The sequence below is a fragment of the Mustela lutreola genome, chromosome 1, assembly GCF_030435805.1.
Source record: "Mustela lutreola isolate mMusLut2 chromosome 1, mMusLut2.pri, whole genome shotgun sequence".
Taxonomy (NCBI): Eukaryota; Metazoa; Chordata; class Mammalia; order Carnivora; family Mustelidae; genus Mustela; species Mustela lutreola.
The window spans coordinates 43,104,681-43,118,267 of NC_081290.1; the positions used below are offsets into that span (position 1 = coordinate 43,104,681).

Here is a 13,587-nt window from a genome sequence, read left to right on the forward strand (position 1 = left end):
AACCTTTGTATATGTTTATATCTTCTACTCTAATCATTCATATTGTTCAATACTTTGCTTTTCACCCAAATCTCTGAATTGGTGTTTCTCACAACGGAGTAAGATATAGACCCCTATAAAGAAAAGGAAAGAAACGGTCCCTTTGGACTCCAGAAAAATGTATTTGTCCCCACAATATGTGGATAAATACTGACTTACAAAGTAAACATTTTATTCTGTTAAATTCAGCTTCAGTTGAGAATTATCACTGAAAACTATGCTGAAAGATTACTTTGAACCTCATTTAGTAAAACTCAATTCTTTAAAAAATATCATAGAATATCTCGATCTCTAAAACTCTACAGTCTCTCAGTGAATCATAAACACTAAAGAAATACTAATCAAGTATATTCTAGCAAAACTGTAGGGTCTGGAAAACATTCAAATAATTATTTGTCTCTGAAAGGCAGGTATTAAGGGACACTTGGGGGGCTCAGTCAGTTTAGTCTCTGCCTTCACCTCAGGTCGTGGTCCCAGGGTCCCAGTATTGAGTTCAGGCATTGGGCTCCTTGCTCAGCGGGGAGCTTGCTTCTCTTTCTTCCTGCTGTTTCCCCTGCTTGAGCTCGCTCTCTCTCTCTCTCTCTCTCTCTGACAAACACATAAATAAAATCTTTCAATAAAAGAAAAGAAAAGAAAGGAAAAAGCAGTGTTAAAACTAATTAAGTGACCTGGCCATCTTTTTACTTTACTTCTTTATGTTTTTCTACTTATTTTTTTTTTTTTTTTGCACTCCCTTCCTCTCCATAAAGGTATTATAAGATGGTTTAAATACACAGTCAAATTTTTATAACAATCCATAAAACTGCAATAAAAATGTTCTGTGTAACACTCTATAAAACACACTTAGAAAAAAATCCTGACATTATCCACTCAAGTTACTACTAATTTTACTAAGTCTGGGATATTGTAATGTACTTTCAATTAAATTATCAAAATAAAACACCTTGTTTTTATCTCTTTCTTCAGATTGCTTATACACGTGTTTCTTTAGTGAACTCTCTCTTTTTTTTTTTTAATTAGGCACATTGATTAACATTTTTATTTTTTAAAACCCATATTAATCTCTATGATTATATCTGACATTTATCCATTGACCTCATGCATCTTTCTTATGACCTTTCTGGAAATGGATTACCTGAATCATAACTTTTAGTGGAAAACAATAAAACTGAGCATCATGAATAAACTATGATTTTTGTTTACTATCACCTGAGAGTGTTGGGGCAAATTTTACATTTATAAACGATTAAGCATCTTCTACATCTTCCCAGAGCAGTTAAAATAAATAGGCAAAATTATATCTGTGTGGTTCGCACATAATAAATTCAACCAATTAATAAAATTTGCATTTAACAGTAGCACAACAGGAAAAATAAAGTTAGTGTTGAAAGAGAATATAAATGTTTAGTATTCCACATTTTACATTCATATCCTTTCCTCACTCCCTGCAGCTTGGAAAATTTATATTATCTTTGTTAATCACCTTCCTCCATGCAGTTTATAAACAAGTATTAGAGTAGGAATAACGTTAAGAGAAAATAAACAAATATAAGTTCAGTCCCTACTCACCCTGCCTTCTAAGAGCTCAAGTAGTGCTATTGTAAATTTCCATGAAAATAAAGCTGATTGGATTGCAAATCCTCTAGTCCTTGGTTAAGCTACCTAACATTCAACCACCTCCAGGGAAAATTAGGTTTAATTTGGAAAAGGGAAGAACACAGAGCAAATAAAAGATGGCAAAGAGCATTGAAGTGGGGACACAGAAATAAAGATAAATATAAAAACAGAAAAAGGATGAGACAAAAACATCAATAAATGAATTCCTTTGTGAAATCAACCTGTTGAAACCAAAGTAAATTTGAGAGTTCTATAATTATCTGATCAATTTTGATAGTGCTATCAGTTGTGATCATTCAAATCCTCACACCTAGACTGTTTATCCAGCCAATGTCCATCAAAACCTCATGGCCTGATAGGTTAGGCCAGGGGTATTCAGCAGGAAGAAATTAGGCTATGCTGTTCTCAAGATTTACAATCTGCTGTCAGAAATCCCATACAAATTACAATGACTGCCAGGGTATGTTGTGCAGTGCCAAATGAAGATAATTACCTGCCAGTCTGCATAATTAGTGCCTCCATCCCCCAAATTCCCACTTTACAAATGCCTGTTTTATTCAGGTAAGTAAGGAGAATTCTTTTCCTTGTCACTCTGCTAAATCATGCAAAATGTTTTGATTGGTACATAAGCTAGCAGGGGGAAAATATTAATATTGGAAGAACTTTATGTTCACTTTTTATCCAATCTGAGAACAATTCAATAAAAGTAAAATCCTTTATGTATGGCTGATCTAACAGGTTTTTTTCACTTTCTATTGCAGGTATTACGGGAATTTGTAAAACATTTGTAAACCATAACATGTGCTATAAATGTAAGATACTGTTGTGCTAAGTCAAGTTTCTAAGAAACTAGATGAAACTCTTCCAACGAATCAGAAATGGTAGAATAATGAGACCTAAGCCTTGGAAGAGACACATGCAACTTTTGTTGCCTTGGTTCATGTCTACCTTCTTTCTAAATGCATCAATGTGTTTTTACATGTTTGAGTTTTTTTTAAAAAGAATATATTTTTAACCTAAGATTGCAATTTTAGAGTAAAGAGAAATATATATTTGTCAAATCTAAATAGAACATTTAAAACATGAATGCACACTGATTTCATTTTACGTACTGTTCCACTGTCTGATGTATTGATGTTCGGTTCTCACCATTAGAAATGCAGAAAGCCAAATGAACGCACACACCATTCCTTCACCTCATTACAATTTGTGGCAGACTTTCTCACCATACTTCACTCTTAATTCCTTCTTTGGAGAAGGAAGGCTGCCAGCCACTATCAATTTACAAAGTTATCTTTGATTTAAGAAAGAATATGTCATTCTATATAAAGTACATTGGATTTTCATCCAAGAGCAAGGAAAAAGCAGTAGAGAAACTTTCATGTAATGCTCTTCAGAATGCCTAATTTCCTATATAGATAGGTGTTAGCAGTGTTGTTGTGAGATGGGACAAAAATTCCATAGAATCTATTTATATAAGTAGCAAGTTTTGTTTATTTTTTTTTTTCTCTTTTAAGTCTCTGGGTTCAATTTAAGGGAAGAATTCACCTCTTTGAATAGATACCATTAAATAAATAGAGAAGATAGTCATTATAATTAAGGGCATAATCTGACAACAAAGAGTAAACAGAGTAGCCATATATACATGCTGGTTGATTGGAAAAAAAAAAAAAATTAAAAGTGGAGTAAGCTTACCTAAATGGAAAAAATAGTTCAGTAAAAATTCTATTTTTTGCTTCAAATTTTTTTCTCTACATCTCACATGAGATAAGGCCTTTTTTTTTTTCATCTCTAATGTTTCTGTATTCACCACTTTATTTTAGGTTAAAAAGAAACATTTCCTCAACAGAGATACATCTTGACTTAGAATTAGTTTTACCTTAAACATGAAATTTCTCTAGATAGCACCTGAAAAAAATCAATGCTTATATTAATGATGAGAAGTTCTTCTACTGCCCACTTTACGTGTAAAAGCCCACTACGTAATTGTCTTAGTAAGTATTTGGATGAAACTGAAGAATCCACGTTCTACTCTGTTATAACGCAAAGTAAGGTGACCCTTAGGCACAGTGCCCTCTAAATCAATAATTACTGCAGGATTATCTTCTTTACTCTATCATAACTTATTCAAAATCAAACCATCTTAAATCACACTGGTACATGCATCCATTCACTTCTCGTCCAATCAAAACGGAATTACCTGTCAACAGAGAAGTACGCTTACAAGTGTGAAACCATTTGACCATGTTATATTTTAATTTGCAGAGACAAAAATGACAAGCAATTTATTTACATAAAACTGTACAAAAGCAAATTAAATTATGTAAAGTATTTCATAAATAGTTGGACGAGTGTTTCATACATTTCGCCATGTTTAGCATAGTTGCGTGCATAGTGACTCATAATAAAGGATGATAAATTGTTTTCTGCTTCACTATCAACATCCAAGTAGCAGAACAATAGTCAATGATTAACATTACAAACAGATTGTACCACACTGAATGCAAGTGCTTTAAAATGTAGGAAAAGTTGTCTGAAAGTAAACCCTAGGGAGCTGAAAGTATGAGGTCTTCCTCCAGATGTTGGATCTACCTCTGCCTGGATCACAACTGACCAGCTCTAGAATATTCTTGATCATATTCACTGTTTTTGTTTTATTCCTACCTAAGGACACATTGTATATTTATCACGGATACAACATCCCTAAAACTACTTCCGTCTTCAGATTTCTCAGGCCTGAATTTGGGATGGCTTGATTCTTGGAGGTTTCTTCGGGTCTGTGTGTTATATTATTTTCCTTTAAGAGAGCTTCCTAGGGTAGCCTTTCAGCCTGACATCTTCAGTACCATCTTAGTTTCTCTTCCCATAAAAATAATGCCTCTCTTGTTTTCTGAAACTCAGGCAGCAGGCCAGTCAGAAACCATACAGAAATGATATCTGGAGGGTCAGAATGAGCATTAGATTTTAGACTGAAGCTACAGACATACACATAAATTTTAATACACATAAATTTATATAGTTACTCATTAATTTATAAATGTGTCCTAATGTATAATGCATGCAAAGTTCACTTGAGAATCTTGTGTACAGAAAACAAGTATGGTTTATATACTATACAACCAAAATGAAACAGCAGCTAAAAGAAAAATTAACAACAAAACGGAAATAAAGAATAGAAATTCGAAATCAATATTTGACCTTGCAAAATGGACTGATTTCACCCCTGATAATCTCTCTCTGTGTTACTATTATAATAAACGCTTGAGCCTTCTAGTCAGAATTAAGCAGTCCATGTTAATGCCTTAGTTTTGTTTTATGAATGAACGATATTTAAGACTGGTCCATTATCTGAGTTTGTCAGAAGGCAAATTTTTAATATATTATTTATTATTTTCAGAAAATAAACATGGATAAATATACAGGATCAAAAAAGTTGGGAATAGCCCATTTTCCCTCATTGTCCAAACCCAACAACCGTTTTTTTTACCGTAACAACAGGTATAAAAGGCACAGTTGCTTGTTTTGCATTCACTCATTTATTTTTTTTGTTTCTTTTTATTGATTTTTTTCAAAAGCACTCTATATATGGAGTGGCACCAGATTTAGCCTATTCAAAATAAAAGTCATACAAACACAAAATATATTTCTGTGTCATGCCAGCTCATTATATAATAAACATGTTATGAGAGCTAATTCTACTAGAATTACTGAGAATACTTACAGTACACTGAATTTTTTTCTTTCACACCCATTTTAGTTCTAAAGAGAGGCTCACGAGTTAAATGACAATGACATGGCTGTCTTGAATGTGGTGCAAACATCATTGGGGAATGTAGATCCAATTAATCCAAAGGTCCAGTATGACCCGTATTAGCTTTATAGACAATGGAAGGGTTTTAAGATAGAATGAAATGAGCTATCTAATGGCTTCAAGTGTCTCATGAAAGAAAGAAAATAAATGCATTAAAAAAAAGTTTGTTGAACACCTGTGTTATGCAATTGAGTATTTGCTTTGTAACGTGCAAGAAAAAATATGTATACATTTTATAAGTATCTTTAGAAGTATTTTGTCTTAATAGGTACTTACAGATTATACAAGGCAGAACTGCTTTAATGCAGTTTCCTAACAGAGTACTAGAATTGCATCTTTCCATCATGTAAATAATAATTAAACATAAACATGTTCAATTATTGATATTTTAGTCCAGTATTTTTGTTTCAATTACATATCTTCTTTCATCTTAACTATTATACATAAACTAACATCAAAATGAAAACTCCATTTAAGAAAGAGCAGAAGGAAATGACCCCAAAAGAGTAGCCCACCAAACAGAGAAGTTGTTTTCAAAGATAAACATTTTGATGACCTATAGTGAGTTCACAACCTCTGGTCCAGGCTGTTTCACCTTATAGTCTAAGAAATTCTGTAAAGAATAAAACTATCCAAAGCTACATTATTTCTACAGTTTGCTAGAGAGCCATCAGGCTATGTCTTAACCAGGTTGCAAACATTCAGTGTTGGGAACATTTGCTCTTCTCACCTGTTATCCCCTATTCTGTCCCTGGATTGTCACTTCTGTCTGAATGTCCCAGCTCAATTTCCAATTATGTTAAATCACCCTCTATAGAACAAATGACCCAAAATCTGCATATTGTGGTTTTTTTTTCACACTGAAAAAATTGCATATTTTCCACTTTGAGAGATGTACATACAAGGAGACATATCACTGCCCAGAACTCATTTCTTTCATGTTCCATCTAGATTTGTTTTAAGACATATTGTATCATGTTCAAAATCACATTAATGACAAATCAATTAGGGTGTCACCTTGTTTCAATGTTGTGAGACTTGAAATAGTGCTATATTGCACAGGATCAAAATTAATGCACTTGTGTTATATGAAAGAGTGCCTTAAACACACAAAAAATACAACTGGTAATTTGAAACGTAAATAGTAAGACCAGCACGTATTACCTGGATTCCAAAATGATAAAAGTGATTTTAACTTAAAAGACTTTATACCGACATATCCTTCTTTCCCTACCTACCCACAAAAATGATTTTTACAAGTGAAACTTCCCTGATAATAGGTTTTGAAGCTAAACTTGAAACTTAACTAATTGTCTACTATTATACCAAAAATACATCACTTTAGTTTTCATTTTCTGAGCTTTCAAAGAAAACCCATTTTAAAAGAGAATGCATGTTTTCAGGTATAGAGACAATGTAAAATAAGCTAGTGTTTGAGTATTTCTGTATGTGCATGGGTTCAGTTGCTTTTGTTGCTTAATGGATTTCCAGTCAAGACCAAATCTGCTTCATGATTTCCCTGATCTGCCGTGTGATCTTTGGCCTTTTAATGACACATTGTTCCAGTTAGTTGATAACAGTGGTGCTGTTCTGAAAAAAATATATATAATTTTTACAAGTTATAATTAGTGTAATTGATACATGTGGTCAAGATTGTGTGTATACTAAGAATATTCGATGAATGTATGTGATTGAAGTGGATACCCCTGACTTGAAAAGAACAACATATGTCAATTTGGTACTACAATCTCCAACTGGGTATTGTCTAGCTGTCAGTCTTTGTTAGAATTTTAAAGCTGTGAGATTCTCAATATTCTTGTAGAGTCCCCCTTAATAAGAACTGTACCTTTACAGGGACTTTATTATTTTGGGGGGATTGCCTTTCATGGTGATTAATTATATTCTCATGGTATGTCTAAAATACATTTACCTGATTTGTTTTTTGTTTGTTTGTTTGTTTTTTATCTTTTAATTTATTTTTATTTTTATTTTTTTGTCTGTGTGGGGTTTTTGTTTGTTTGTTTGGTTTTTTTTTTTTTTTTTTTTGACCAGCAGGATGGCATTCGAACTAAATCAAAGTGACTAAATCATGCTTCAGTTTAGGGATAATGAGAGTGTGTTGTGTTCTGCTAATCAGGCTTGTTACCATGAAAGAAACTTGCAACCATCTTTTTTTTTTTTTTTTTCCCTCCTTGGAGGGGGATGGGGAAGAGGGATAAAGGGTGTTGGGAATAATCAGTGAGGGGATTAGACATGCAAGTAACAAGGATGGTTTCTACATTGTACATTACAATCAGGCTAACAGTATCACTAAAGGCCTGATCTGGAGGCAGAAGTGGCAGGCAAAGCTTTGTCTCTTTGGTAGCCCCCTCTTTGTGATTAAACGGTTTTTCTTTGTAAGGTTTTTTGCCCCTTATTCTCCTTCTCATACATGAAAAGAACTTTGCCGTTCTTCTTCATAACCTACAGGTAAACTTCTCTTCTAGTGAGAGTATTGACAGGAGATGGCTTGTATTCCCCTGTTTTTGTAAGGGGAATATCCTCAGGGTTGGCTTCCTCATTTTTGCTGAAACTAGCTGCACTGAAGGTCTCATAGGACGAGGTCAACTTTTTGTTCAGAAGGTTTCTGTTGCGGTCACCCATGATGGCGGCCTCGCCATTGGCCAGCTTTTCCTGGCTTCCTCGTTCATCAACAGGCATGAAAGTGGAGAGTTTGGGCTGGCTCTTCTTCCTCTCTGGAGAAGTGCGGACCGGCATCCAGCAGGAGTCTGAGTGGCCATATTCATCACACTCACGGGTACACTTTCCAGTCAGGGCTACATCTGGAAGAGGTCTTGAATCTGAAATTCAAGGAGAAGGAGATGTTAAAGTTGGACATTCTGCAACAGACTTTTTTGATTTGCATGAAATTGGAAGGGGGAAATATATATATATATATTTTTTTTTCCTTTTTTCTTCACCCCATAGTTCATCATTCCCATAGAACAGTTTTTAATTTCATATCCACTAAAGATAAGGTCTTGCAAAAACATCAAATATCATGGAAAGAGAGGAATGAACAGACTAATAAATTTAAGCATGCAGAAGATAGGTACATATGCATTTGTTACAAGACGGAGACGTGTGTATATTCTCAAGTAGAAAAAAGTGCATATGTATATTAGGATGGGTATAAATTTTTCCACATGCATCAGAAAAGTTATTAAATCCAAATAGATAATTTTCTGTATTTATAAATTATCCCAGAAATCGTGTACTTTTGCCAATTGGATTCCTTCCTGCTTATACATTATTCATGGAGAGCAAATATGCAAAACCTTATATTTAAAATACAGTATAAAACATCAGGGTGACTCAGAAGTAGGACCTAAATTGACAGCACATCATGTGGTAAGAAGTAAAAAAAGCAAAGTACAAGTAGGTTACGGGTGTGAACATACTAGCAATATCATCTCCTATCCCACGCCGCCCACACCAACCTCCCAACCACCATGTCAAATGACCTTATATGTGCTGTAGGATAATCTCTTAAATGTTCACACAGAAACACGTTTGCCAATGTGTTTGCTGAATAGAAATATTATGTGAAATGCAATGCATTGGGAAAATGCAGTCAAGCTCCTAAAGTTTTGATGAAATAGCATGTAGTCCCAATTAATGTTGGTACCTACTGGAATGGGAAATATCTTCTCTTACTATAAAGCTAAGTCATATCTAGATAGTTCTTAGGGATCAGGATTAGAGATGGAAATTAAGAATTACCTGTATATGTAAGTAAAATTGTTAATATGTGTCTGTCTTTGGAGAACCAGTATGTATTTTATTACTATTAATATTTTTTAAAGATTTTATTTATTTATTTGACAGAGAAAGAGAGGGAGGATAAGTAGGCAGAGAGGCAGGCAGAGAGAGGTGGGGGTCGGGGAAGCAGGCTCCCTGCTAAGCAGAGAGCCTGACGTGGGGCTTGATCCCAGGACCCTGAGATCATGACCTGAGCCGAAGGCAGAGGCTTAACCCACTGAACCACCCAGGCGCCCCTACTATTAACTTTTTTTTAACAGACTTTGTTTTTATTTGAAAAAGAATGGGGGGGTGGGAAGCAGTCTTCCTCAACAGATTCTAAAATATAACTGTAGGGTTTCATTTAAGATATTTTTAGTTTATTTTATTGCCAAACAAAAGAACATAATATGATTGTGCTTCAATTGATATAATATGACTTTTTTTTTTTTTTAACAAGACTTTGGGCTTAAAAGATGGACAGATTTTAACCTCTGCAAATATAGTCACAACAATGGAATCAGTGAGATTTGCCTATACATGATCTTGGGTTGATTTGGTTTAAAATTAAAGAAGGGGTTATTTAAATGATCGCCCAAATACTTAGACCTTCTGTTTCTGTCTCCACCCACCATCCTCACCCTCTCTACTTTAACATTACATTCCTATTTTGACTATCATTTGTATAGGCTATTTCAGAAGTTTTGCTCTGCCCAATCTCCCAGATTAAGGCAGTCCAATGCACACCATTTTTTCCTGCCATGAAGGATAACTGAAATATTGACATTTGTCAACCCATTGATTTTTAAACCGCTATGGCCCGAGATTGTTTTACATTGTGTGCTGAGAGCTCACTGAGGAAATGCCAGCGCTCTTCACAGGAAATCTAGACTAACTATTCTCTTTCCCAAAGGTAAAATGCAAAGATCATTATTTATTGTCGTTGCACATGCTGTGTTGCCATCTGACTTCTAAGTCAGAAGACCCTATTAATTTTATCATCAAAAGTGAAAGCACTTTCTTATTCATATTTTTATGCCAAATTCCCTCTGTGTCTCTCAAACACAATTTTGGATGCATTTTAAAAATCAAACTATTGGCAAATTTTATGAATGGTTTTTGTGATCTAGTTAGTTTAAATAAGCAAAGTGGGAGGTCTTTCCAGAATATTTTCTATCTTGGGATACTTTGTTTATCTAAAGCTGACCGAAATGCCTTGAACAGGAAAAACTCTTGTAAAAATGCAAAGTGCAAGATCAGACCCATTTTCCTCTAAACATTCCCTTTTTCTTCATTGCTTCAATAAGTTCAAACTTTTCTTTTTCCTGTATGATAGTGCCTATCAAAGACACAAGAAAATAATCAAGACTAAAGCTACCAAAACAAGAAAGATCTCTTTGAATGTGGTTGTCATTCCCAGCAGAAATGGCCCAGAATGTTCTCCGATCAGCTAAATTTATTAAAGTCTCACACAATGTGTCAGTTTACTTACATAGTAATTTACAGATTTTCTGCTTTTCAGGGACTAATTGTGTTTCTAGTTTAAATGTGTAGCACTTTGTTATTCTTTTGTTTGAGATGCATGTAGAGAAAGCTCAGAGAACTGTGTAATATGCAAGCAACTCTTCTTACCTGAGGTTTTACTTCTGTACCTGAACTTTCTGTTGTTCATAAGGAACTATATTTATTTAGATTGACTCAATTTCTCATCAACTAGAAGTGAGAGACTCTTCAATTTCTTCCCTCAGCGCTTACATCCTAGTCTGGATTATCTCCTGCTGAAACTGATTTCCTCTTATTGCTTTTAACAAAAGGCAACTTGTCTTCTCTGCCATCAGGCACTTGTGGGTTGCCACATCTCCATCCAAGAAGCATGACTTTTAATAAGGATCTCCTGTCATTTCCAAAGTCAAACACTTGATTGCGGACCACAGTGGAAGTTGACAAGCCTAATTGGCTCAGACATGTTGCAGTGTTTGTCATCAGATTTAGAAAATAATCAAGAAAGGCTATAAGCGATTCATCAGGAGCAATCAAAACTCCCAATCCTGATAACTCAAACGAATCCTCAAAAGAAACACCAATGATTAACAAATGTAATTTGTATTATGTTGCAATTTATTAAAGGGAGGCATGAATGGAATAGTATTTTTATGTGTTCTATATTTTCTTACTTTAATTATGTAAGTATTTTTTTTAACACAAAACTTATACCTGGTCTTAAAAAAACATCAAAGACACTTCTTTCTCCCTTTCATAAAAAGACATACTCTTAAAATGTCTTATTTTGTAGAATTATAGAGGCAGACCTTACACAACTAGTAATCTTTCAAAGTCTTTCAGTCTTTCACAGAGGATGTGGCTTTGATATGTAAGAACATTATTTCATGCTTTTGTTTAGTACTATTTCTTTTAAATTTGAACCTTAATGAAGATGGGAAACAGTTCGTTATGATTCTTGTGAGTTGGCATTAAGTAAATCAATGAAAAGTAAAATATTCTATCATCAAAATATAATGGTATTTTCTTCCAGCATTTTCCACAATAAAATCAGTTCCTTAGAGCCCTCCTCAGCAGCCACCCCCCCCCACCCTCCACTTAATCACCTCAAACCTGGTGAAGACTGGATGCAGAATAAGAATTCATTAGATCCCATGGCCACGTTAGCATTACTCCTGAGGTTCTAGTTATGCTATTTTGCTAGACCCATTACATCCATTTGGAGAGTTACAGTCCTTTCTTAGACATCAAGTTAATTTCCTTCTGAAAGTACAGTTTTAAGCCATCATCATAGCAAACAATTTTAGATGAGTTTATAACACAGAATATACTTTCCCACACACATTGTCTTAACTTATTCTCTCAGCCGAGAGGCAGGAGGATGGCTGCAGTAAGGAGTCCAGCCTGTGGGAGAGCAGAGGCCAAAGACTAAGTGTTTCGACTTTCACTTTAGTGTTTCTCATAACGCTACAATGTTCCTTCTTAAAATGTAATAGCTGAGTAGTTAGAGGTCAATTACTGCTACCCACAGCCATAAGAAAAAACTAGAATCTCCAAAGGAAGAGAAAAAAAAAAAAGTTTCCGAGAAGTGCAAGAAATAGATGCCGCTAAGTCACAAATTTTACAACATAATGCCAATAATGGTGCAACCTCCCTATATTTCCTAACATAGAGGAAATGATAAAGGATTTAAGAAGTCCAGCTCTTTCTCTGAATAAAAGTACATTTGCCCTTACTGGGCTCGGTGGGTGAATTGGTCCTGGGAAATGCAGGTACAGTGACCTCAACAAGGAGGGACAGACAGACAATAGGTGGAATCATCAGAAATAATAAGGAAAGCACAGATTTATGCAGGCAATTCATGTTCCCAGAAGCTGTTCTATACATTTCAGAAACCATTCCGGGCATCTTTATTACAGAAGAGAACTGTATGGTTAAGACTCTTGAAGACAACTCTGCACCGGTAAGGATCTTCAGATGCTGAGTTATGCATTCTGCCAGAATCCTGGGCACCCGCTTTACTGCAGGCCCTTGGTTTGGTACTGAAGATACAAGGGTATTTTTATCTCCAAAGAGAAGGCATGAAAACACCGCATTTAGTTTTAAAATATTTCCAGTGAGTTTTTTTAAGCTCAGTTATTTCATGTTATATGCATAATTTGCTTATTTAACATACAAATTACTTAATTCTCTGATCATGTGATGAGTTGTTAGTCAATGTGTAGATGTTCACACCATTCCTATAATTTGTTCTTTAAATTCAAGCAATAGCATATTCTTAACATTACTTGAGAAAATTCTGCAATGAAAAATTGTGTTATCCTCTCCTTTTGGGGAGAAAAAAAACACATACAGGCACCTTTTGCTTTTCTTCCTTTTTGAAGGAAGTTTTCTTTTTATACTTCTTGACTTTTTGTTATATAAAGATTTCTTTTTCTGGAGGCACATCTAAATTCTGGTGTAATTTGGTGGACAACAAAAAGGGTTTTACGAAAGGATGTGTGAGAAAAAAGAAAGACAATTGGTAATGGTTTTCCAACAAATACTTTAACATTACCTTTACTTTCTTAGGAAAAGAAATATGAAAATATCTGTTTTACTCAAGTGATTAAATAAAATGCTCGACTTTAAAATAGGTGTCAGAAAATGATTTACTTTTGCCTTATTTAATACAATTGAGGACAAATAAATAAACTCTTTACTGGGAAGTTATTATTGAAGTCACTAAAGATTAGGTGTGAGGGGATGAAATCCAAAAGGTGCATATGGAGTTAGACTTGTTTTTGTTCTTGTTTTTTTAATGTAAATAACCTAAAGATCCCTACCTTTTGTCTGTTCCT

At 34.5% G+C, this 13,587-nt stretch overlaps 1 protein-coding gene across 7 annotated transcripts in view; it reads right to left on the bottom strand.

Annotated features, from left to right (window-relative positions):
* Nucleotides 1–3,885: 3,885 nt before the first annotated feature.
* PCDH7 (protocadherin 7) overlaps nt 3,886–13,587 on the bottom strand; it is a 423,055-nt gene continuing 413,353 nt past the window's right edge. For 4 of the 7 annotated variants that reach the window (XM_059163947.1, XM_059163937.1, XM_059163931.1 and 1 more), the window contains one exon: nt 3,886–8,307. In XM_059163947.1, coding sequence (XP_059019930.1) covers nt 7,931–8,307 — 377 coding nt within the window. In that variant the 3' untranslated portion in view covers nt 3,886–7,930. The remainder of the gene's footprint in view (nt 8,308–13,587) is intronic. The other 3 variants (XM_059163980.1, XM_059163961.1, XM_059164005.1) reach the window with 2 other exon arrangements.